Source organism: Pteropus vampyrus, unplaced genomic scaffold, assembly GCF_000151845.1.
Source record: "Pteropus vampyrus isolate Shadow unplaced genomic scaffold, Pvam_2.0 Scaffold1, whole genome shotgun sequence".
Taxonomy (NCBI): domain Eukaryota; kingdom Metazoa; phylum Chordata; class Mammalia; order Chiroptera; family Pteropodidae; genus Pteropus; species Pteropus vampyrus.
The window spans coordinates 24468319-24495960 of record NW_011888782.1 but is presented as its reverse complement, the minus strand read 5'-3'; the positions used below and the strand labels follow the sequence as shown (position 1 = coordinate 24495960).

The 27642-nt window shown below is 39.8% G+C and overlaps 1 protein-coding gene across 2 annotated transcripts; it reads left to right on the top strand.

The window, feature by feature from the left end:
- CASR (calcium sensing receptor) lies at positions 1-25900 on the top strand. 2 transcript variants are annotated; one of them, XM_011371111.1, is made up of 6 exons: positions 1-200; positions 2517-2823; positions 6568-7452; positions 16728-16958; positions 22926-23049; positions 24283-25900. In XM_011371111.1, exons 1-6 carry the CDS (start codon positions 16-18, stop codon positions 25794-25796), a joined length of 3246 nt encoding a protein of 1081 aa, XP_011369413.1. In that variant the 5' UTR covers positions 1-15; the 3' UTR covers positions 25797-25900. The 2 variants fall into 2 exon arrangements, with proteins under 2 accessions (XP_011369413.1, XP_011369347.1); XM_011371045.1 differs by having other exon boundaries at positions 16-200; positions 22896-23049; positions 24283-25796.
- The last annotated feature ends 1742 nt before the right edge of the window (positions 25901-27642 follow it).

The window sequence follows — 27642 nt, the reverse complement described above, 5'->3', positions numbered from 1 at the left end:
AGAGAGAGCAGAACAATGGCGCTTCATAGCTGCTGTTTGATCCTCTTGGCATTTACCTGGCTCACTTCTGCCTACGGGCCTGACCAGCGAGCCCAGAAGAAAGGGGACATTATCCTTGGAGGGCTCTTTCCTATTCATTTTGGAGTAGCAGCCAAAGATCAAGATCTAAAGTCAAGGCCAGAGTCTGTGGAATGTATCAGGTAAGGGAAGGAGCCAAGGCAAAGAGTCTTTTCTCTTCTGGATGGTTGGAGACAAACTGTACCAAACCCAAAATAATTTTTTCAAACTTGGCTCTCTCTTTCAAAATGGTGATTGGTAATCATGCTGAAGCTTAGTATCCCCCCTCCACAATCACCATCACTTTTTAAAGAAATTTTTTTAAAAGTAAAATGTCAGTGATACTAAGTAGACAAATCCATAGCCAGTTGGAGCATGTGCCAGGTAACTTGGAAACTGAGTCATCATCGTTCACCAGGAAACAGTGTTGTTTAATGGAAAACTGAGTACCTAGAAAGAAATTTATTATATGTCTTTCAAACCTTAGTAGCGATATCTCCCATTGACCTTAAGTGCCCCGCTGGTAAGTAATACCTGAGTGTTTGTTGGCTGTCTCACTCCTTTTTTTAAAAAAGATTTTAAATTTGAAAGAAACCTCAGTGGTTGGCACGATCTAGTCATCTTCAAAATGCAGCTCATCACATTTTGGAATCACTCCGACTAGAGAGTCTTTCTTATAGAAAGCTGAAATTCTCCAGTTAACATAGAATACACCTAACACAAATAGAGAAGCACAGAATCTATCTAAGTCAACTGGACTGTCTTGGCCATTGGAAGATAGCTAACATATTCTCTTGAATTGTTTCTTTTCCAGGCCAAATAGTCCCAGTTTTCTAAACAATTACTTCATGATATGGTTTCCAGACCCCTCACCATTCTGGTTGCCCTCCATATGATGCTCCCTAATTTATTATGACTATTTTAGAATATGGCATCTAAAACTAAGCACAATTTCTTCAAATAGGATCTGATTTCTACAGAGCACAGTGTATATCACCTCCCTTAATCTGGGCATCAGAGACCATTACTGCACCCCAACTCTTGACTTTTATTCTACGAGAGACTAACACTTTCTCTTTGAAATTTACAACTACTAAAAGTAATCCAGCACTTTTCCTTGGTCTTTCTGATAGCTGGAAAATGAAAATGACAACTAGGATCATTCCAACAAAACTGGATTTCTGTTTGTGTTCTAATGAAAGCCTGAAAATTAGATAACATTTTTCTTATGAATGCAGAAAAACTAAGTGCAGAATTTCACCGATGCTGATTATATCCTTCACGTAACCCATGTGGACAAATATCCTCTTCGCTGTAACCCTGCTGGAGAGAGTCGTGCACGTGCCAGATATATACCTAAAATCAAGCAAGAAGCTTGACCTGAAATGATATACATTTTTAATTATATGAAACAAAGATAGCAAAATCAGATTAGCAGTGCAGATGTTTCATGTGATCAAAAATTCTGCAATATCTCTTAATAACTTTGTAGGTTTAAAACAAATAATTAAATAACAGAAACATAAAGAAAATAACTAAGAAAACATTTCATTAAAAGTTAGATCAAGACCTTTAGGAACTTAAACGATGCAGTGGAGTAAGACAGATTGTATTTCTCACCTCTTGTTATTGAGTTCAAGTAGTGAAACCCACTATAAAAAGAGAGAACCTGCGAAGTAGTTTTGGGCACTGATACCTTGATTTAGCACATTTAACAAATCCTCGCTTTGAGCCAAGTCTTAGGAGAATGAAAACCGTCACTGACCCTATTTCTCCTTGTTAATTTGCTTGATTTAATGTTCTTTGAAAAGCAATCCATGCTCACTTTTTAAAAAAATACAAAGCATAAATAAACCCAAACCACACAATTTTAAAACTCATATTTCATCACCTAGAAATAACCACTGTTTATGAATAGCCTTCCTGTGCATAGCATTTATTTGTTTGTTTGTTCGCAAAGATGAGAGCACTCATTTTCCTTTCCCCTTTGACCTCCAGGAATGTCATGGTCTAAATTTGTGACTTTGCAAATCTGAGGTTATTTTTAGGCTCCCACGTGTTAAAATCCTAATCTATTTATATTTTCCCTGGTCCTTTTTCTTTTTAAATCTCTGTATTACTTTTACTAAAGTACCTCACATCGGCTACTTTAAATTCTTTGCTGGATAAGACAGGTACAAATTATTTGTTTGGTTATTAATAACAGTCTTCATTATTATTGCTCCCTAACTCTGTGTGAGGCACCATACATAGAATTTTGCATAATTATTTCATGTTCACAGCCACCCTATGAGGTAAGTGTTATCACCATTTACAGAGAGGACTTAGAGTTTCAAAGAACACAGCATGAAACCAAAAAGTAAGAGATCCACGATTCCAACCCAACTTTGCCCAATACTTACTCTAAAGCAGGTGGCCAGAAAGCAGTCCCATTTTCTTTCATTTCTTCTTTCTTCCAGGTATAATTTCCGTGGGTTTCGCTGGTTACAAGCTATGATATTTGCCATAGAGGAAATAAACAGCAGCCCGGCCCTTCTTCCCAACATGACGCTGGGGTACAGGATATTCGACACCTGCAACACGGTTTCTAAAGCCTTGGAGGCCACCCTGAGTTTTGTGGCCCAGAACAAAATTGATTCTTTGAATCTTGATGAGTTCTGCAACTGTTCGCAGCACATCCCCTCTACTATCGCTGTAGTGGGAGCAACTGGCTCAGGCATCTCCACAGCAGTGGCAAACCTGCTGGGGCTCTTCTACATTCCCCAGGTACCCAGGCCTTCTTAGGTGGGACAACGTGGCTAGGGGTTGGGAGGAGCAGACTCGGAGGACTGTCATGCCCTATGTCCTAACAGTTTGCTCTTTTTCTATCTCTGGCTTTACATGGGCACAAAAGACCTTTTAATTAATTGGGGCACTGGATTATGACCATTTGGGATTTCTGAGAACCCCCAATGTCAATATCAACTAGACCTTCACAATTCATTTAAACATACTTTATATAAAACTTGTATATACCTTTTGTTTATTTATATTTATACCTTGTATAAAACTTTGTCTTTTTTACCAAAGTGTTTGGTTCTTTATTTTCTACTCCATTCCTTTAGTAAATGACCATTTTTCTACCTTTACTAAAAGGAATGAGCTCATATGATGTAAATCCAGCCTTTCAAACCCCAAATATGCCTCTAATTCTGTTTCATTAAAAGTCTACAGCTCTCTACCATTTGGTTGCAAATTTAGCTCAGAGGGAAGCAGAGCATATTTTCTCATAAAACAGGAACTTCGTCACTGTGCTACACATTCTAGAAATGGAAAATATTCTATTTCATTCAACAACTATTTATAGAGTGTATATGAAGAAGCAGTCCACCCGGCAGGAACTCAGCCTAGGTGGGGAGATGTCTGCATTTTCAAATACTAACAATTTACTGAAACAAGTGCTTTAATAAACATTTATTCTAAGTTGCATATTTTTTGCACCAAAAAGAAAAAAAAGACAGCAACCTCTAAATGCCATTTGACGACCTGATTTTCCTCCTTAACACTATAGAGCAAACCCTTTTTCATGTTAATATTTATAGATCTATGACATCATGTTATAATAGTGAAAAATTGGAAACAACCTAAATGTCCGTGGATGGGAGAATCAGCTCAATTTTGATACGTCCCTTATGTCAATTTTTAAATTAAATTATAAATCATACTTTAAATTTATTTTGATGTCTAATATTTAAAATTTATAAGTACCCTTGCAAATTCACATTTCGATGTTGCAAGTCTGTTTCCTTGGTGATAGCCATTATCCTTTCGTATGCACATGACAACTGAGAAAGTCTTGTCATCATTTCCCGAATCCCTACTTCAGGGAATTAAAGGTGTTCCCCATGGGGAAACCCTGGCTCTGCAACTTTTGTGCTAAAATGATCTAGTAAAGTCCACATCAGTGAATGTGTTGGGCAAGATGCAAATATGCATCTTTTAAATTTGGCATATTGTGCAGTATTATTTTAAATACACACAGTTAAAGTAGGTTGTTGTTACCCCCATGGCCAACAGGCATAAGATGTAACTGTCAAGTAAAGAAAGAACTTGTAAAAGGTTTCAATGTTTTGTGGTTTGGATGGAACATATAGTTAAGTTGAATTTAAATTATAAAAGTGCTGAGAAAACTAATGATTAAACCAGTGTAAGCATGTAGTAGCAGAGGTTCTCCGCCACGTCTGCATGTTGGAATCACTTGGGGAGTTTGAAAAATATTGATGCCTGGATCTTAGCCCCCAGAGATCCTGGTTTCATTGAGATACTGCTTGGGCAATGGGAGTTTTGAAAACTCCCAGGAAGTTCCAGTGTGTAGCAGAGTTAGGAACCACTACTCTGCAGGCTCGGGTCAGAGGCCCAGTGGTATTTTTTATGCCACTCACGCCACCAAGTGGATGGAACAAGCAGACCAGCTAGAATAAGTTGTGGTTAGAACAGTTCTCTGAATCATTCATGAAATTCTCCCCTCTTGCAATAAAAAAATTCTGTGTGTTTTTAAGGGTTTTTTTGGGGGGGGGGTATATAAAGTGGTGTTTACCCTTAAAATGGACAAATATTATAAACGCATTCTTTAAGAAAAACAACCATGGAGAATATTTTTGTTTTTAATTTTTATCTCTTTAAAACCCTTTTTACCTCAGTTTTCAAAAGATCAATAAGTAAGCAATAATGGATAGATTTACAAAATGCCCAAGTAGGTTTTTCATTTGCAAAATGGGTCTGCAACTCTAGAGGTCTCTTAAAAACAGTAACATCTCAATCAATTATTTAGTTTAATCACCTATCGCATGAACTTCCATAGCAGAGCAAGAAGGGGCTTGTTCTGATCAAATAAAAAAAGTTTTTAATTTCATATTATAGCTTCAAAAATCAAAGTTCTTATTAGAAAAATTATTCCTGCCCTTTAGCAAGGTTGGCCATTCTTTCATAGACCGATGTCTTTTATGTTTTTGATGCAGAAACTATTCATTGATAAGAAGAAAAATATTGGAAAAATTTATTGAAACACTGAACATAGAAAATTGTTTCAATTGGTGAGAAATATTAAAAAGGCATTCTCCCAAATTTCTTCAACTTGGTTTTCTTAAGAAGCTTAAAATCTCTCTATGAAACTGGAAAACAAGCGATATTAAACATTCCTTCATTGCCTAGAAGAAATCCCATTAAGTATAAAAATGTTTTGTTCTTCAGAAGAAATGGTCCAATAACCTTAAACTTCCTAATTGGTGAGCCAGGATACACAGGAGTACTACAGAGGGGCCAAAACCTGCCAAGATATTGATCCCCTCAAAGTTTGGGATGGAGAGATGTAGCCGAGGGTGGCGAGAGCACCCCCCACCTGGGTTGGTCAGCCTCTTCCATTCACCCCATCTTTTATGTTTGCCACAATGTGAAAAATTTGGGAAGCTCTGCACTAATAGATGCTTTATGTGATATTCAGATACTTTTCTTTAAGCAATGATCTTTTACCATCAAGACAAGGTTTTCTTCCCTTGGTGGCTCACATCCATGCTCAAATGTAGAACTATCTATGTCTTAGCAAGTGGAAACACATGTAGGCAGCTTCTCCAGGGTTCCTTTTCAGCCACATCAAAAGCCTGTCAAGGCCTCAGCCATTATGTGAAATTGAGCAGAGGAAAGGGCTCTGGATGATGATTGAACCCACTGAGATGCCGGGAAAGGAAAAGTTGTTTTTCTGACTATATTTAATGATGTACATCATTGTTATTGGGAATTGAGCCTAATGAACCTAATGGCTAATTGAGTTTAAAAGATAAATGGTTCTTATAAATGACTGCAATTGAGGGTACTTTTATCTAAAGTACTGTCGGGGTAGGTAGAGGAGGGAATAGAGTGAATAGCTGGAGTCTAGAGACAAATGGGAATGGAGAAACTAGGCAGACTAGGAAAGGGGAACCCCTAGGGGCTCCTCTGAAGAGCCTTAGGTTCATAACCCACAGGGAACCTGATTCCTTCCAGAAGTGAGTCATGGACAGAGTGTTCATCACAGTAAAGGGGAAGTTAAAACAAGGGGAAGTTCACATCAGAACCTGGACCTAACAGGCAGAAGATATGTACATGGGTATATTGTAACCAATGAGTCAATACAGGGGAGGTTAGGAAAAAACTATGAAATGGCACATAAAGACACTCCTTGAAAGGATAAATAGATCCTACTGTTGGGTTGATCTTATGGCTTGACCCATTTTTGAAGGTAGCATTGTGAAGACTCACCCACTGAGAATTAAAATGCTCTCTGATAGACTGACAGGTGCTCGAGTGCACACACTGGAGAGCAATAGATTCTGGTTGTCCTCACCCTTTCATCTTGCCTGCAGGAAACAATGTGTTTGACAGATTAGATTAATTAATGGACCCTCAGCAGGCCACCTCCACAGGGCCTTGAGGCTCACTCAGCACCTCACTCACCTACCTATTCATTCTGTGTTCTGTATTTGGTGTTCTTTCCAGGTCAGCTACGCCTCTTCCAGCAGACTCCTCAGCAACAAGAATCAGTTCAAGTCCTTCCTCCGTACCATCCCCAATGATGAACACCAGGCCACTGCAATGGCAGACATTATCGAGTACTTCCGCTGGAACTGGGTAGGCACAATTGCAGCTGATGATGACTATGGCCGGCCAGGGATTGAGAAGTTCCGAGAGGAAGCTGAGGAGAGGGACATCTGCATTGATTTCAGTGAACTCATTTCCCAGTATTCTGATGAGGAAGAGATCCAGCATGTGGTAGAGGTAATCCAGAATTCCACAGCCAAAGTCATCGTCGTTTTCTCCAGTGGCCCAGACCTTGAACCCCTCATCAAAGAGATTGTTCGGCGCAACATCACAGGCAGAATCTGGCTGGCCAGTGAGGCCTGGGCCAGCTCTTCCTTGATCGCTATGCCTGAGTATTTCCATGTGGTCGGAGGCACCATTGGATTTGCTCTGAAGGCTGGGCAGATCCCAGGTTTCCGGGAATTCTTGCAGAAAGTCCATCCCAGAAAGTCTGTCCACAACGGTTTTGCCAAAGAGTTTTGGGAAGAAACATTTAACTGCCACCTCCAAGAAGGTGCTAAAGGACCTTTGCCCATGGACACCTTCCTGAGAGGTCAAGAAGAAGGTGGTAGCAGGATAAGCAACAGCTCCGCTGCCTTCCGACCACTCTGTACAGGGGATGAGAATATCAGCAGTGTCGAGACTCCTTACATGGATTATACACACTTACGAATATCCTACAATGTCTACTTAGCAGTCTACTCCATTGCTCATGCCCTGCAAGATATATATACCTGCTTACCTGGGAGAGGGCTCTTCACCAATGGTTCCTGTGCAGACATCAAGAAGGTTGAGGCTTGGCAGGTATATCTTCACTTAGATAGCAGTTCTCTGTGTAATAAAGTAGAGCTGGGCTGATCCAGGCAAGACAGATGAAATGGTTACCTCAAAAAGACAACATCTAAATAAGGTCACTAAATATAACTTTGGATTCAAATAGCCTGTTCAAACATCTGAGCAATCTACTTCTGAACAATTGATAGTAATTTAATTTGATTATCAGTTCAAAGCCTTGCCTCAACTGTTCTTTAGTCCAGTAGTTCAGAATACCTAGCGTATGGCCCCTAAAATTTTTTTAACATCCTGGAATACGTTTAGTACTGAGTGCAGGATATATTTCTAATCCTTAAGTTCAAGATATTGTTCCCTTGCGAGTAACAAGTGTTTGCTGAGTACCTATTACATTTCATATGCTAAGGGGCATAAAACCAGTGTGACTGTGTTTAACCATCACTTTTGTCATTATATTACTCACAATATAATGTGCCAGACCACCAGACAGGCCAACTAAGCTTAGGACACAAGCAAATCAAGGGCACGGAAAAACTCCCCTTAAAAAGATTTGGTATTGGATATATCAAAAAGAAGCACTGAAGTAGTTACAATAGAAAATAATCAGAACTTAAATGGAATTTCAGCCCTCATTTTGTGGTATAATCTTGTTTGGTATTTTTTAATTATACATGGGAGAGACATCATAATCTTTTTCATTTCATAGAACTTCCGAAGATAAAAATTCTGGCCTGACTTACATCCTACATAGCCATTCATGTCTTGCATATGTATCTTGATTTTTTTATTTTTTATTTTTTTATTTAAGTATAGTTGGTGTATAATATAGTGATTCAACGTTTATATACCTTACAATGTGATTACCACACTAAGTCTAGTAATCATCTGTCGCTGCAAGCGTATCACAATATTATTGACTATTTTCCCCCTCACCTTTTTTACCCATTCCCTCACCCTCCTCACCTCTGGCAACCATCAGTTTGATCTGTTTCTATGAGCCAGTCTTTGTTGTGTTGTGTTTTATTTGTTGGTTGGTTGGTTGGTTGGTTTAGATTCCACATATAAGTGAAACAATATTTGTCTTTTTCTAACTTATTTCATTTGTCTTTTTCTAACTTATTTCACTTAGCATAATATTCTCTAGGTCTATCCATGTTATTGCAAATGGCAAGATTTCATTCTTTTTTATTGCTGAGTAATATTTTGTTGTACATATATACTATATCTTCCTTATCAAAACAAAAAACAAAAAAACAACTAATCTAAAAGATATATTCACCTCTCTATTAAATGTAGCAATTTTTTTTTTTTACAATAGCCCAGATATGGAAGTAATCTAGGTGCCATTGATAGATGAATGTATCTTGATTTTTAAATCAGGTTGTGCTTTATGCTCTGTTTGTATTTTCCTCAGTTCTAGACAGACCTACAGAGAGAGTACGTGATAGCAGGGAAGGGGCGGTTATAATCCCTGAATTTGAATGACCCAGACTCCAGCTTCGGCTTCATCTCCAGCTCTCCCATTTACTATCGGCATCATTTTAGGCAAACCACTGCTCTAAGTCAGTCTGTTCATCTGTAAAATATCTCACCTGCTTTCCACCCAAGATTCTTTTGAAGATGAAATGAGATGATATATGTGAAAGAAATTCATAAAATTTCAAGCTATAAAGAGATGTAATTATGATAGTAGGATATACCTCTACTTAATCAATCAGTTAGGCAAAAAAACAACTAAAATAACCCAATCACCATAGACTCTTGGAAAAAGATACCAAGAAACAAAGAATGTACCACCCTTGTCAGTTATTTTAGAGATTCTCATGGGATAAGGAGTAACTGCCTAGGCTAGTGGAATAAGCCAGGACCTGCAAGTTCTTAGCCCTTCTTCTGAGATAATTCTCACTCAGATATCCTCATTTGCTAAAGTTTCTAATCATTACATGGAACTTAACGTTTCCTTCCTTGTACTGTAGCCCCACCCCCACCACCCAACTAACTGCCTGGATTCCTGAGGCTCAGAGGAGACTTATAGCAAGCATACAGGACATTTTGGCCTGTGTTCATATCTTATCCTTCCTTAGAGCTCTGACCTTATTTTCCAAGTCAGTTTCCTTTCCTGAATAAATCTTGCCAGACTGTGTGTGAGGCAGGAGGTCACATCTTTACCTGTACTAGGGTCAACTGAGATGTCTGGGCAGTGGACACTTTATTTTGGCTGCTTCACTTCTCTTTCTTTCTCCTTTTGGTAATAGCATCCTTATTGAACTTTAGGGAGCCTTCCCTGCCCTACTCTCAGTCTGTGTAGTATGGGAGGACTCCATTCCTAGCTTCAGGGATGGATATGTGGCCTTGGACTGGTCAGTCAACGTGGATCTGGAGACTTTTACAGGAGATCCTGGGAAATAAGGAGATCCTCACAGTAAAGATTTTATGAACCCGAAGCTGCCGCAGAGGTTGAAAACTGCTAACCCTGAGGAATAGGGAACAAAGACATGGAGATGAAAGTATTTAGTTGTACCTGGAATACTTCTATTTAAATCAGTTAGTATGAGTTTTCTACTACATGCAACTGAAAGTCCCAATTTTGACTATAGTCTGATCTGATTCTTGGCTATTTTCCTCACATGCTCAAGCTTTGGTCTTGGCGATCTGGATCTTACTTCCTTGTCTGGGAGAGGAGTTGCCAGAACTGTCGAATTACCCCAATGATGAACACCAGGCCACTGCAATGGCAGACATTATCGAGTATTTCCGCTGGAACTGGGTAGGCACAATTGCAGCTGACAGGCGATTTATGAGCATACAACACACAATTTTTTCCTGACCTCCACAGAGACCCCAAACCCTCTCCACACTGCTCTTCAGCATTCTCTTCACTCTGACTTCTCTGCTGTACAATTCTAAGCTTCATGAGGGCTGAAACCATGTCTGTATTGTTCAACCCTGTATCTAGAACACCTGACACTTGAATATGTGTAGAATAAATTAACGAATCAGTGGCAGTCTAGTTGATTTGATCTGACAGCACTACCTAGAGCCCTTTGATGAGAACTGTTCAACCTAACAGCCCATCCTTGAATCAATCACTGGTACCAGGGTATTCTAGGCTCTGATTGGAATGAAGTCTGAGTAGAACACCATGTCAATAAGAATGGAACTGCCTTCTTCCTTCTCTCAGGATGATTGTACACAAGACATGCTCCCTACATTCCTCCACCTTACACCAACCACTCAGAAGACAGAAAAATAGGTGGGCATGATGACAGAACTATGGCAATAACAAAAGTCAAATAAAATTGACTTTCCAGGAATTGCTGGTATTTGGGGGGGTTGGAAGAGGGGAGATGAATTGGGGTAAGAGCCAGAGGAGATGAAAAGGAGACAAGAAAATAAGGCTGAGATTAGAGAAGGGAATTGGTTCAAGATTTTCCCTCCACTCTTAGCACAAGAAGTGGGCAAGAAGCAATAGCTTCCTTATCTATGTGAACAGTCCTTCATTATCTGTGTCAATGGGGTGCTTTGTTCATCCCATGCCACTTTCCCCTCGTGCTAAGAAGTAATGCTGGAAGCGTAAGAGCTGGAAATCCTAGACCAGAGTGGGAGTTTTCTAGTCTCTAGTCTTTGGCTTAATTCAATTGACCCTTAGAGTATGTGCCAAGTATTTGTGCTTATACTGAGCAAGGGATTGACTGTAAAATCCTTTAAAGGAAGCATTCAAAAAGGCCACAAGATGGAAATATTACCACATAAAAGATAATATGTGACCATCTAAGTGTGCATGTTATATATATTTGTTTCTCTTTTACTTCATTTCTTGGTGTTTAGTTTTTCTTGCGAGCCTATTAGTCTCGTGGTGGTCGAATATTATCTTCCTTTTTTCTTTTTCTTTTTTAATTAAATTTATTGGGATGACATTGGTAAATAAAATTATGTAAGTTTCGAGCGTACAATTCAATAATACATCGTCTGTATATTGCATTGTGTATTCACCACCAAAGTTGAATCTCCTTCCATCACCATATATTTGGCCCTCTTTACCCTTAGCTAGCTCCCTGCCTCCCCCTTTTCTATCTGGTAACCACTAAACTGTGGTCTGTGTCTATAAGTTTTTGCTTGTCTTGTTCGTTTATTGCTTTCAGTTTTATATCCCACATATGAGTGAAATCATATAATTCTCGACTTTTTCTGTCTGGCTTATTTTTCTTAGCATGATAATCTCAATATGGCAGTACTTCCATCTTTTCTTATGGCAGAAGTAATATTCCATTGTATATGTGTACCACATCTTTATCTAATCATCTATTGAAAGGCATTTCAGTTGTCTCCATGTCTTAGCCACCGTGAATCATGCTGCATTAACATCAGGGTACATATATCTTTATGGATAAATGTTTTCAAATTTGGGGGGTAGATACCCAGAAGAGGGATTACTGGGTCATATGGTAATTCTAGTCTTAATTTTTTGAGGAACGTCCATACTGTTTTCCATAGTGGCTATGCCAATTTACATTCCCACCAGCAGTGTATGAGGGTTTCTTTTTCCCTACAACCTCTCCAATACTTATTATTTGTCCTATTGGTGATAGCCGTTCTGACAAGTGTGACGTAGTATTTCATTGTGGTTTTGATTTGCATTTCTCTAATGCTAGTGAAGTTGAGCATCTTTTCATATGTTTGTTGGCCATTTGTATGTCTCTTTCGGAGAAGTGTCATTCAGGTCCTCTGCCCATTTTTTAATTGGATTGCTTATTTTTTGTTGTCGTTAAGTTGTTATGAGTTCTTCATATATTTTGGATATTAGCCTCTTAGCAAAAGCGTTTGCACATATCTTCTCCTATTCAGTTGGTTGCCTCTTCGTTTTGTTCTTGGCATATATTTTCTTCCGTTTCTTTTCTATTAGCTTTTTTTTCTTTCTCTTCCCCTCTATTTATTCTTTCTTTTTCCTCACATTCCTTTCCAAATTTAGAAGTGTATTATACTAAATTAGAATCTCAAGTAAAATTTTGTGTTTTCTTTTTTTAATGAAACTGTTAATTCCTTTTTAAAAAATTCTAAAAGAAGAGTATTCTTTCTGGAGGAAATATTTCAGTTATTTTGTAACTTGTGTTGCTTTCTGTTTATCCATAATTATCAATTTAAAGATTCCCTATCATTGCTTTTAAGGGTGAAATGGTTTCCATCTCCACCTTCCCTTTTATGCAAGGTTTTATGCAGAAAATTAGGTGCTCAAATGTAAAAATTGCAAGTAAACATGGCAAAACATGTTAAGATGTCTAATGAGATGACTTAGAGATATGACTTAGTAAATAAATAATTGATTATTAATGGAAAAGGTGAAACTTTTGACTCAAAAAATTCAACACTTATGATTTTATTTATACGTGTGCTATGAGGATAAAATACAACAGTACTATGCAGGTTAGGATTTGAGATAAGGAAGAAAATAATAGATGTCATTCAATATGGGCCTTGCAGGTTGGATAAGATTTGTGGAAAGGATCTGTTCTTTGGAGAAAATGTCAAATGTAAAGGCAAACATAGCTAACAACATAGGTGAATTACGAAAACATCATGCCGAGCAAAAAAACCCAGACTTAAAAAAAAGGGTACATACTGTATGATTCCATCTATATGCTATTCTATCTCTAATGACAGAAAGAAAACAGATCAGCAATGGCCTAGGGCTGCAAGTGGGAGTGAGATTGATTTGGAAGGGACATTAGGGAACCTTTTGACATATACATTTGCCAAAATTCAGAACTACACTCTTAAAATGGGTGTACTTTATCCCATGTACACAATACCTCAATTAAGTTGATTAAAAATAGAAAACAGTGGGAAGTCCCTGGGGTGGGAAAGTACAGACCTTTCATGGAGATCTGGATGTCATTTGGTTTCGACCACTTTTCCGATTGTGTCTTCTTGTGTTGTTGCAAGCTTTATACATAACTCCACCACCCCATTTTAAAACTATATCCATCTTCTCAACCTCAATTTTATACTTGTTAACGTGTTGTAACTAGAGATGGACAACTTAATAGATAAATTGTCCAATCTGACTCCTATGCCTGAGTATGTAGTAAACAGTGTAATCGTTGAGAGTTTGGGTTCTAGAACCAGACTAATTGGATTTAAATCCCAATTGCTACCTAACAGCTTATGACCTTGGACAGTCACTTAATGTCCCTGTGCCTCACTTTCCTAACTCAAAAAATGGGAATAATGAAACATAAATTTACTATGAGAACATTAGTTAATATGTATAAAATGCTTAGGATACTGCCTATACATACTAAGTGTTCAGTAAATATTAGTCTCGAGTATTATTCTTTTGTAAGCGAAGAAAGTAAGACCCAAAGAAGCCAAAATGATTTTCCCAAAGGCTTATTTCTAGCCAAAAAGAAAGGCAATATCTGCTCCAAGTGGTCTGTTCCTTGATGAGGCCAAAGTCACTGTTAAAAGAACCATGTGCCCAGTTGTCTCTCTGGAACATGCTTTTTAGCTCCTGAGAGGCTGCCAGGTCAGCAGATGGTTTCATAGTGAAGACACTAGTCCATAGCCTTAAACCTTAGGAGGAAACTGATTATCCTAAAACTCTGGTTCATACACAGACACAGAAAGGAAGCACAGTGTACAAATAAGAGAGAGTGGACACAATACATTAGAGTATTTGAATATCTATTTGTCCATCCTGAACATTACTGTTTCTCTTATCCCTAGAAAAGGGCTTGCTTGGCCCATATTGGTTACTCAATAAATATTTATTGGATGAACAAATAGCTAAAGGAAGAGAATGGGACAAAAGTAAATACTGAGAGAAGACAGGGGATAAGTGGATGACATAGGACAGTACATGGATACAGGCATAGATAAGAGAGAAAGTGAGCTATCTCATAGAAGTTGGCAGAAATTTTTCATATTGCAGTAATTCTAACTTCATAAGTTTGGGCTGAAATACGCCTCTTCATTATCAGTGAGATAAATGACTGGGGGAAACACCACTTTGGTAAGGATTTTAGGAGTATAAACAGGATTAATGAGAAATAAATTTCCAGAAACCACTAAATTTTAGATTCCTTTTTTTTTTTTAATGACACAGGCTTCCTAAGAATCTTTATCAGGAACAATGTGTTAGCCTAATTCATACCAATGAATATGCCTAAAAGAAGAAAAGAAATTATTTTTTAATCTATTCTGGCTTTTATTTGTTTAAATAAAAAAAATAATAAAACTGATCCTACCAATGAATATGCCTAAAAGAAGAAAAGAAATTATTTTTAAATCTATTCTGGCTTTTATTTGTTTAAATAAAAAAAAAAATAAAACTGATCCTTCGTGCAATTAGTCCGAATTAATTTATTATAGCTAATTGAATAATTCGGGGTTCTCTCTGTATCAGGAGACTTCCAGTCCTTCATTTCAGATGTTGGTTGCTTCCTTCACTTTCTGGCATACTCCTGTCATCATTCTTGTATGAAATAGTTGTTTTTTGGACTTACCATTCTCTTCAGGCAACTCTCAGCTGTTACTACATTATTGCACTAAAGGTCCAACTTCCTTTTTCTTCAACAAAGTGGTAGAAGTTTTATAATCAGTTTTTTCCATGGTTTGAATGTTTACTAAGAATTAAGCTTATGTCCATAATTGAAAACATGACATGTGAATATAATATTTAGCTGCAGCTTTCTTAAAAGACCACAAAGAAATATTTCCCCAGAAAAATCCGAGACAATTATAAAAAAAAAGCCTTAATTCTAACAGTAAGTTTTTCAAAAAGTGAATCTTATGTCTTTTCACTTTATCTGAAAGTTCTTTTGTTTGTTTGCTTATTTGTTTTTGTCTGAGTGTAGAATTTAGATTTTTTAATTTTCAGTCTGAATCAGCATATTTCAGCCCAGTTGCACCAGTTAGAACCTCTATACAGTGCTGTACAGCCATAGTGAGAACAGACATCTTGTCTTGTCCCTGATCTTAGGAGGAAAGCAGTCAGTCTTTCACCACTACGTACGAAGTTACTATAGTTTTTCATAGATGCCTTTTGTAGGGTTGAGGAAGTTCCCTTTTATTCCTAGACTGTTGAGAGTTTTTATTTGGAAGAGAGGTTAAATGTTATCAAATGCTTTTTCTGTATCTATTGAAATGATCATATAGTTTCTCTTTTGTAGCATGTTAATATAGTCAAATGTTAAACTAACCTTGCATTCCTGGGGGTAAGCTCTACTTAGTCACAGTGTATTTTCTTTTTTGTAGATAGCTGGATTTGATTTGAGGTACAGTAGAAGTGAGTGCTCCTACACTCACAGGCTGGACTGTGTCTTGCTCTCTCAGTGACCCCTGGTACCTGCCAGATCCTGCATGAAAGATAAGCTGCCAAGTGCCTACTGCCTCCACCTGACCCATGTCAGGGCCATGCAGAAAGTGAAACCAAGATCTTAATGATGCTTCTGTAGAGCATAGCTGTTGAGAGGACAGGCTTTGTACCACTTGCTGCTGTGTGACCCTGGAAAAGATATTCTGTTTTCTGTGCCTCCGTTTCCCCAGCAATAAAATGAGATAATAGTACTATCTGTTGTGAAGATTAAATTAGATAATGAATATAAAGTATTTAACATTTTTCCTCAGAGGTAGTAAAATGACTAGTAAAGTTTAGTAATTATTGTCATTACTTTTTTGTATAAGGGCTCTGTGACCCATAAAACCCTGTGAAAATAAGGAACTGGCCATAACTATTACAACAGTGATGGCTAGGACTCCATCCACAGCTTCATTTCTTTCTTCCTTCCACTTCACTCTCCGTGATTTTTGGCAGCAAGTCACTACCACAGAAGCAGTAACACAGGGGAGAATGGTACAGATCATAAGAGCAGCTAGGGTCTCCACTCCTTCCCCAAAGCGCATCTCAGAAAACATCAAGAATGGGCTCTGGCTTACAAACTCCACCCTTCCTGGGGTCCTACCCAGGTGATGGTGATGATACACTGGCAGAAGCCTAGACTTGGCTTGTGGTCTGATATATCCTTTGTCCTTTCCTGGCTTCAAGAAAGTGTTTCCTACCCCAGATATAATTTGAATACCGTGTAAATCCCCTGGCTTACCAGAGCTGATACTAATATATGCAAGTACCCTAGTATAAATTAGAAAAAGGCGCCATTTCCCCAAATCGTGTTCCTTCCACTTTGTTAGGACAATATAGTTTACTGTCCTATCACAGCACACAATTTACATAACCATATGTGGCAGTCCTGTGGCTTGCACTCAGAATATTCATCTTTGTTCCTCTTTAGGTCCTGAAGCACTTACGTCACCTAAACTTTACCAACAATATGGGGGAACAGGTGACTTTTGATGAATGTGGTGACTTGATGGGGAACTATTCCATCATCAACTGGCACCTCTCCCCAGAGGACGGCTCCATTGTGTTCAAGGAAGTTGGATATTACAACGTCTATGCCAAGAAAGGAGAAAGGCTCTTCATCAATGAGGAGAAAATCCTGTGGAGTGGGTTCTCCAGGGAGGTACGTGCTGTCCATCAGACTACTGAATGCCTCCACCACAAGCAGGAATCTGTGCTGGGCTTTGGGAGGGCCACAGACTTCCAGAATGATGAGTCCACTTTCCTCAACTCACTCCTCTGCATTGCCAAAATTTCCTGTGAAATCCATGAGTGTTTAGTGTACAGAGGAAAATCCTCAGAACCTGAGCTCCATGCCTGAGCCCCATGCTAAAACAATTTTATTCTTTACAAATCTTACTCCCCAGCCAGTAATAATTTCCTTGTCTAAAGGAAACTTTCCCCAACCAGAGCAAAATATTTAAGCAAAGATAAACATCTTTCAATGTAAGGCCTGGATAATACACACAGAGGTAGTTCCCTGTCATCCAAACAGCTCAGGGCTGACCTACAAGTCAGAATGAAAATTTATTCTTTTCCTATGGGAGACCTGTAACAAATAGAAGGATTCTTGTGGCCATGATCAGGACCCCCTCTCCAGAGTATCACTGCATCCAGAAGCTTGATTAATAACCTGGTGATGACCCAGTGAATATGCACTTTAGGGAAAAGCACATGATATGCTGAAACAATGACCATTCTGTGGCAGCTGTATCCCAGAATGTAGTAGCTGCTGAGGACCCAAGTCTCTGTGGGAACAACCCCTGGACAGAACAACCTCTCTTAACTCTCTCAAGAAGTTTGGATAAGACCCACTGTATTACTCTTTGCATTTGCCTTTCTAGTATCGCCTTTGAGCATCTTGTCTCCCTTTTGTATAACATGACCAAAGATTCAACTTCATCTTTTTACTAAATGATCCTTAGGTTGGTGGGTTTCTGATCAGATCCTATAATTTCATTGTTTCCCACTATCTGGGATAGCTACCCCTGCAAAGGTCTCAAATAGATAGTGAATCTTATCCATAGTGTGTGAGTAACTATTAGATTCTACCTTGGAGGGCAGATTCTCAATTATAAACATCTTTGAGCATCTTGTTATAATCTTTTACAAAGAGCGATTTGGGGATTCCAGAGGTTATCCTCCTCTGTGCATTAATTATAGCCTTGTCTAAATTATCACAAGTTTAAACTAAGTGGAATCTAAATTGATCAGCTGCACTATCACTGATTACCTGCTGTCGAAACATCCAGACTATATTTTATGTCCATTAATGCATGTAATTGATTGTCTCTAATTGGTGTATGTCTTGTCTCCCCTCCTGCATGAAAACTATTTCCTGTATAGTTCTCTATAACCCTAATGTTCTCTACGCTTAAAAGGCCTTAAATATTGATAAATCAATAACACAGAGAATCCTCATGAATTCAGTCATTTATGTCCCTAGGATAGTTGACAGAGTTACACATTAAATTTAATTTCTCCATAGACACATTACCTCAAACCTAACACACTTAGGCATTCAACAAATTATTAGAGTCTAGTCCACTCTTTTTTCTGTGCTTTTTGTAGAAATAACCACAAATATGCCAGCTATATTTAACTATAAATTGTGTATTAATAACTTCCCCACATAGCTCACAAAGCTGTTACTGAAATCAAATAAGATCAAGGATGTGAAAGCGTACTATAAACTACATAAATGCAAACTGTTATTAATATAGCATTATAATATCTTAACATCTAAATTTACTTTCTAATGAAGTACTTTAGAGCTAAATGGGTTTTTAAACATCTTTGTATCCTTATTTGAAGTCGTCGATGCTGAGGTTTAGAGAGACAAAGGTGATTTACACAGACAGACGGTCTGTGTAAGAGCCGAGATTAGGATAGAAGTGCTCTGACTCTGATTTCAGTGCTCCATCCTCTAACTATACTCTCCATAATTATTTCCATATTTTATTGCAACAAATCAGAAGGAAAAGGTACATCTTCATTGGGGTTTTGGAATTCAGATGAGCTTCCTGGACCAGAAGTGTATAGACACCTTTGGTGGAGAGACTTGTAGACACTTGTTGGCTTTTTGCAAAACAGATCCTTCTGGTGGCTGCCTCAGCCTACTTCTTTGGTGGTGAGATTTCTCTTTAACTGAAGGGTGATAGAAGGATGCAGTAAGAGGACTCAGAGGTTGGCATTCTTGTAATTCTTTAAAGCAGGATTTGGTACAATAAAATGTTCAGACTTTGGAAGACTGACCTGGGTGTGGATCCCAGCTCCAATAGCTATAATCTTGAAACTATTCCTTAACCATTAAGAAAAAGAGACTGCTACAGGCCCCCAATATTTAAACTCAATTCTATCTGAACACATGACCACCCAGAAATAAATATATTACCCAGCTTTCCTTTCAGCTAAGTGTGGCCACATGACTAAATCCTGAAGAATGGGATACAAGAGGCAGTATTGTGTGATGAAGTCTGGAAACCTTCTTTTAAGAAAGTGTTTGCAAGTATCCTTTGCTCTCTTTTTTATCCCTTCTTCCATCTTGCTTTCTGGAAACTAGATGCTACCATCAAGGACTATGATGCCAAAACCAAACATAGCAGACCAGCAAGGTAGAAAGAGTCTAGTTCTCAATGCTGTGGAGTGCCATATCAATTTGGACCACCACTTCAGATGTGAATATGAGAGAGAAACTGATTTCAGTATTATTTAAGCCATTGTTATTATGAGGTTTGGTTTAGTTTTGTTTTGTTACCACTCACAACCTAACAGAAGCCAACAGAAAAACCTACTAAACTCGTTTTATGAGACTGATATAATTTTACACCAAAACAGACAAGGTCAGGACAAGGAAAGACAATTATAAGCCAATCTATTTTATAAATACGGATGCTCAAATCCTAAATAAAATTTTAGCAAACCTAGATCAGCAATGAAAAAATATATAATACATCATGACCCAATAGAGTTTGCAGTGAATTTACAGGAATGTGATGATAGCCCAACATTACAAAGTTCATAAATGTAGTTTATTCACATTAACAGAATAAAAAAGAAAAATCCTACTACGATGTCAGTAGATGCAGAGAAAACATTCAGTAACATCCAACGCCCTTGAAGATTAAAAACAAAAGCTCTATAAACCTAGGAATAAAAGGGAACTTTACCTTACCTTATCTTGATAAAGAATACAGCAACCATCATTCTTCAATAGAAAAATTTTAGAAGCACTCTTATTGTGGGTTTGGGAAATAGGGTCCATGTCTTTCATTAGGTGATCAAATGGGTTGGTAATTCAAGAAAGATTAAGAGAAAGTTTCTGAGGGTGCCTTGTTATCACAGTTAAACATGCTAATGTATACTGACTTTAACTCTTTCCTTTCCTGTCCTTCCCGGGGTCCTGAAAGTCTTAGCACTTATTAGGTCCAATACTGCCATTTCTACTCCTCTTATATTAGAAGATAATACCACTCATCTTCTGTTCAAGATTTTTAAAAACTCCTTGTCAAGCTGGTTATTTCTTTTCTGCTAGAAACAATGATAATTATGTTATTGTTTTCCACGTGTTTAACTTTGTAAGATGTCTCCAATGCAAGCAGGTAGGTGAGGGGAAGAGCAGCGTCTTATAAAAGAGACATTTTGCAAGTAGTATGAACCCTGCTATGTACCAAGCATTAGTCAAGTCTTTGTAACTGGGGTACCAAGGTTGAGTAAGACTTGCTCCCTACTTCAAGAAACATATGCTTTTGCAAGATATACTTCATTCTTATGGTATATTTATTCTCTCTGATGCACATAGACTGTAAGATAATAGATACCTAATAAATTTCTAGAGTAAGTACTCCGTTGCCTGGCATGGTCAGAGAACAGGAAGTGGGGTTTCTAAAATGGTGAGGCAATAATAAATTGGACAAAACTGTCAAAAACAACCATTTAAGGACCTGGAAATCAACCCAAAGCATACAACAAAAGGTCAAGTGTTTTTTTGTTTTTTTTTTAAAAAAAACACTAATGAAACTCAGGTAAGAACAGTGGCAGTCTGTGGCATTTTAGCATGAGGCTACTCTCCAATTATTTCTGATAATTTGGTTGCTGATTCTTTGGGGTTTTCTACACGGACAATCATAGCATCTGCAGATAATAACAGTTTTATTGAGTCCTCTCTAATATTTATGCCCTTATTTTTCTTGTCTTATTCTACTCACTGGCTAGAATGCCACCGGTGCAATATTTAATAATAGTGGTGATGGTGGGCACCCTTGTTTTAATGAAAATGCTTTTAGTATTTTCTCATACAGAATGATATTTACTCTAAGGAATTTTTTTATGTTACCCTTTTTCAACTCAAAGATATTTCTTCCTACTCTTTTTCATTGAGTTTTTATCACTAGTTTTTGTTGAATTCTACCAAATACTTCAATTATTAATGATCATATTTTTCTGTTAATTTATTACTGCAGTAAATGACACAGATTTTCTGATATTAAACCTGTTTGCATTCCCAGCATAAACCTAACATGATCATGTTGCATTTTCTTTTTTATGTCCTTTTGAGTTTGCTTGTTTATTGTTTTAGTATTTTTCATCTATTTTCTAGTAGTGGAAAATAGCCATACTCTTTCTAGACCCTTCCACATTCCTTATACTTCTTATGCACTTCCAGGACTTCTGTATTTTTTTACTTCCAATAACCAGAACTCTAGGGTCTTTCTCAGAAGACTGCCTGCAGGCTAATGGAACCCACTTTGCCCATAGGCTGAGAGAGGCAGAAGAGCCTAGGAATCTACTTTTCTTTGAGATGACCTTTACCCAATAAATGGTGTGGAGGTATGAAAGCCCTGGTCCCTTTTCCTCAGTTCAGGACAGTTCTGAGGCATAGCTTACAGTCTAGAGTTCCCCTGGGGATCTGGCAGAAGCTACCCTCAGAGGGACTTTGCTCAAGATCATACCCTTGCTTCTCCTCTTCATTTCTAGGTCCTACTTCCTCCATTGTCTTCCTGTTTTTATTGGGAGGACTTTCTTTATAAATCACTTGGACACAAATCCCTGACTTGGGTCTGCTTCTGAAGATAACTTAATAAATGAGATGGGCCTGTAATTTTTTTTTCTTTTTCATGCTGTTCTTGTCTGGTTTTGGAATTAGGGTTATACTGACCTTACGAGAATGAATTGGAGGGTGTTTCCTTTTTTATTTTCCTTTTTTTATTTGTGTAAAATTAGATTGATAAACTCCCTGAAAGTTTAATATTACTTGCCTGTGATGAATCCAGGATGATAGTCATCTCAGATATGAATATGTGGTGGGGGTAGAAGTCAGGGGCAGAGGGAAGCATAGAGTTAGATGGAGATTATTGCCCCAGTCTTAGCTTTTGTTTTGGGTGGCAGTCATTAAAAATGACTAAGAGATTCAAACATAGCAAGAATTATAAGTAATCAAATTCTGTACACACAAAGTTCATTAAGAAAATAAATGAACTAAAATCTGTTACCTGAAATTAATGTAGTTACTGCAGCTTTCTTTTGCCTGATACATCTTTCTGATCCATTTACTTTCAACTCCTCTATGCCTGTCCTGCCTGCCTTGCTGTAAAGCCTAAAATCACCCTGTAAAGCCTAAAATAAAATTGTAAGAATTACAATTCACTGCAAAGTTCAGAGTCTCGTTTTCAAACAAACTTCCCCTCATCCCGTCTTCCCTTGTGACTGTTGCTCTATGTGTAGGTTCGTGTCCCTGCATCTTTTAGTTTATCTCAAACTTTTACTTCCATACAGAGCAAACAGTGTCTCATTCTGAGACCTGGAGAGAATAGAAGAGGCATTATTTAAGGAGGATTTGGGTTATGGTGTAGACTCTCCGCAATTAATCTTCGTAGAATCACAGATGCGTGTGTGTGTGTATTTTCACTTGTCCACAGGCATCTCTCCCTTTCATAAAGGTAGGGCTTCTGGACCTTCCTCAGTCTGGAATGGGCCTGGAGTCTGCTGCAATAGTCCTTGTGCCCGACTCCTCTGCCTTGCTCATGGCAAAGGAGCTGTAAGACTGATCGCACAGCTGCAGCCCGTCCCTTTCGTGCTCTCTGTCCTGCAGGTGCCTTTCTCCAACTGCAGCCGAGACTGCTTGGCAGGGACCAGGAAAGGAATCATAGAGGGGGAGCCCACCTGCTGCTTTGAGTGTGTGGAGTGTCCTGATGGAGAGTACAGCGATGAGACAGGTAACGAAACAATGCTTCATGAACACCATGCAGGGCATGGTCCACTGTGGGGGCTCTGGAGTCAGCGAAGTCCCTGGAAGGGCTGGGCCGAGATGGTGCTTAGCACAGTTTCTCATTTAATAAGGTATGCCTGAGCACTGATGCTGGGCTGGGCACTGAGAGGAATAGAAAAGTAATGTTAGATGTCTTGTAACACCATAAGAGCTTACAAACACACCTGTGACGCATCTTTCTTTTACTTTTATACAGTTTTCCAATATTGTTTTCCTTTTCTTATAGCTCAGTGGCCCGGAATAGACAAAGTTCTGTCTGTTCCAGGCTCCGGAGTTAACAGGCCATGGTAAACTGCCCGCTGGGTGCCTGGCACTGTACTTGCTGTCTTACTCATGTTTTTCCTGTACCTCAGTTTCTCCATCCTAAAGTGGGAGTTAAATGAGTTAATATTGTTAAAGCACATGGTAAGTTCTAGATAAATGTCTGTTCAATAAAAACCTTGATTGGAAAGTACTCTATACATATTAACTATAATTGTTATAATCCCATTTCATCCTCCTCCCGATAATGGGGTTATTATTGTTTCCAGTTCATATATGAAGAAACAGGCTCAAAGAGGTTGAGGAACCCGACTAAAGTCATACAGCTAGCAAACGGCAAAGTCAGGATTCCCATCTAGATCTCTGACTGGAAAGCCCACGTTGCTTTCCTTTCCCCAAAGTGCGCACTGCCAGGGACATAGCAGAGACTTGATAAGCATTTGTTTCCTGAACGAGTCTGCAGCCTTTCTCACCGAAAAGCCGGGGATGTGGAGCGAGGAGGGCGCAGGTCATATGCGTGGGATACTCTGCCTGGATCTAAGAGGAAGTCTACCCTGGCAGATCTGCAAAGCCCATCCATATCCAAAATGAGTCGAGCTGAGCTTGAATCACTCTGTGAAAAGTTGATGGACTCTGTCAGACCTCTGGGCAGCCACCTGTCTAGCAGAATTGATCATTCTTTGCTACAAACCATCAGTGGGTAGTGTATACTTCCCCCACCATGTAGAAGGGAAAAAATAATAGAGAAGTCAGAGTTTAATATATTATCTGATAATGTAAAAACCACAATTTCTTCAACAATAAAGAAAATGTAGAGTGGCCACATCCAATAACCCATGTACCCTCACCAAGACACTAACACGCACACATTTTAGTCTATGCCACACCCTCGCTAATTCTTCACTGGGACATTTTACAGATGCAAGTGCCTGTGACAAGTGCCCTGATGACTTCTGGTCCAATGAGAACCACACATCCTGTATTGCCAAGGAGATTGAGTTTCTGTCGTGGACGGAGCCCTTTGGGATCGCACTCACGCTCTTCGCTGTGCTGGGCATTTTCCTGACCGCCTTCGTGCTGGGTGTCTTCATCAAGTTCCGCAACACACCCATCGTCAAGGCCACCAACCGAGAGCTCTCTTACCTCCTCCTCTTCTCCCTGCTCTGCTGTTTCTCCAGCTCCCTGTTCTTCATCGGTGAGCCCCAGGACTGGACGTGCCGCCTGCGCCAGCCGGCCTTCGGCATCAGCTTTGTGCTCTGCATCTCCTGCATCCTGGTAAAAACGAATCGTGTCCTCCTGGTGTTTGAGGCCAAGATCCCCACCAGCTTCCACCGCAAGTGGTGGGGGCTCAACCTGCAGTTCCTGCTGGTCTTCCTCTGCACCTTCATGCAGATCGTCATCTGTGTGATCTGGCTCTACACCGCGCCCCCCTCGAGCTACCGCAACCACGAGCTAGAGGATGAGATCATCTTCATCACGTGCCACGAGGGCTCGCTCATGGCACTGGGCTTCCTGATCGGCTACACCTGCCTGCTGGCTGCCATCTGCTTCTTCTTCGCTTTCAAGTCCCGGAAGCTGCCGGAGAACTTCAACGAAGCCAAGTTCATCACCTTCAGCATGCTCATCTTCTTCATCGTCTGGATCTCCTTCATTCCGGCCTACGCCAGCACTTACGGCAAGTTCGTCTCTGCCGTGGAGGTGATCGCCATCCTGGCAGCCAGCTTTGGTTTGCTGGCCTGCATCTTCTTCAACAAGGTCTATATCATCCTCTTCAAGCCATCCCGTAATACCATCGAGGAGGTGCGCTGCAGCACTGCTGCTCACGCCTTCAAGGTGGCAGCCCGGGCCACACTGCGCCGCAGCAACATCTCCCGCAAGCGGTCCAGCAGCCTCGGGGGCTCCACCGGATCCACCCCCTCCTCCTCCATCAGCAGCAAGAGCAACAGCGAAGACCCCTTCCCACAGCCCGAGGGGCAGAAGCAGCAGCAGCCGCTGGCCCTGACCCAGCAAGAGCAGAGGCGGCAGCCACAGCTGCCCTTGACCATACAGCAGCAGCAGCCATCACAGCAGCAGCCCAGATGCAAGCAGAAGGTCATATTTGGCAGTGGCACAGTCACTTTCTCGCTGAGCTTTGACGAGCCTCAGAAAAGTGCCACAGCTCACAGGAATTCCATACACCAGAACTCTCTGGAGGCCCAGAAAAGCAATGATACCATGACCAGGCACCAGGCATTGCTCCCGCTGCAGTATGGGGAGACAGACTCGGAATTGACCACCCAAGAGACAGGCCTGCAAGGGCCAGTGGGTGGGGACTGCCAGCCAGAGACAGAAGACCCTGAAGAGCTGTCCCCAGCACTTGTAGTGTCTAATTCACGGAGCTTTGTCATCAGCGGTGGAGGCAGCACTGTCACAGAAAACATACTGCATTCGTAAAAGGGAAGGAGACGGCCAGTCCAGGGAGGGTCCAGAGAGGTTTCTTGGGATCACGTTTTCCCACAGGTGTGCAGGGCTGCTCCTGACTCTTTTCCTCTGAGGAAAGAGGAATAATAGACATACCAAACGCCTGGAACTTAGTTGCACTGTTTTAAATGACAGTGAATTGACTAATGTTCCCTTTAAAATTTAAAAAAAAAAAAAAGAGCCATGTGCTTCTGTGGTTGGATTTGTCGGAGCATTGAGATTGCCGTAGTCAGATTTGCTGTTCATGTCTCTTCCTCTGTTCTATCCCAACCAACAGCCCAGAGATGGAACCAGGCTTTAAGTAATCCACCTGCCCCATCCTTTTTTCCTTCTTCTTCATATTGAAATGCCTGCCCTGAACAATGCAGGCAGCCTGGCCCAGAGACAAAGTGTACAGAGTGACAAGACATCAGTTTGGCCACCACTAGAGTTAAGAGTCTAAAAGACAGAATGTCACCAGTGCTGCCCAACACCTTGACAAGGGGAAGAACTATAAATGTTCAGAACTGTAAGGTGAATGTATCTCCTCCTATTTATAAAAACCATAAGATATTTGGTCTCCTACTTGCTGCTGCTATCATGTGACATCTAGAAGGTTAGTGTCCCTCCTGTACCAATATACCTGGTTTTGTCCAGAATGTGATAGTGATGCCATGTTTAGATTCAAGGATGACAGGAATCACTTCATATTGTTGGGAAGGGACTGCATGGTTCCAGTGAGCTATATCTGTAATTAATGTTGCTATATGTAGCTTAAGAAAAAATACTTTTGTTATAATAGTCCATGGACAATATGAACTGAAAACAATGTCACGGTCTGGTTTATATAAGGCAGTATTATTGAGCTCCATCTTCCTCACCCACCCCACCATCCCCACCCCACGAGCTAAGCCTTATGTGAGCCCTTTCAGGGCCCCAGGGGTCCAGAAGCTCCCTCCGCATCCCTACCCGAAGGCTTCCTGAAGCCAGTGGAGAATAAGCTCTAGGTCATTGGTGCCCTACCAGTTGCTGGGGTAAGAAAGTGGTTCTAAGACATTAGCCTGGCATTCCACTCCCCAAATGCCATACCACGTTTCCTCCAGTGGTGGAAGTCTTCCCATGGGTAGTGAAAGGGGTCAAATGGCATACTGCTGAGCATTCAGACTCTGGAGCCAGAGAGACCTGGGTTCAAGCCTTGGGTTGGTTATTTACAAGTTGGGTGACTATAGACAGGGAACCTTAGTTTTGCTAAGCCCCAGCTTCTTTGTCTCTAAACTGGGGGTAATAATCATTCTTTTCTCTCAGAGCTCTTATGTGGATTAAATGAGATAATGTATGTAAAGTACTTTAGCATGGTGCCTAGCACATAGTAAGCACTAAATAAATATTAGTTAATATTACTAATGATACTGTAATTATTTTTTTTCACTTATTTAAAATACAAAGCAAAGCTTATTTATTTACCATTCAGATTTTAGTGACAAGTCCACTGATCACAATAACTTTTTCCATAATAAGCCCAAGAAGTCTGGGGCCCAGTTGAAGGGGGTCAGCCCTAGTTACGTTGCTTATGACAAAGAAGCCAGAAGGTCTGTGAATCCCCCAGAGGATCCGACACTCTGCTCTTATGGTGCCAGCACCCACCTGGGAGTAGTTTCTGAGATCACTCTAAATGCTGCTTTTAAGCCAAGGCCAAATATAGCAATTATATCTATGTGAAGCCTCAAGCTTAATAGCTCCTAAAAACTTCTTCTGACCACTTTCTTCCAAACAGCTGTCTTTTCATGATTTTTAAAGTAACCTGTTGATATGACAGCTGTTGATTTAGGTGAAAAGACAA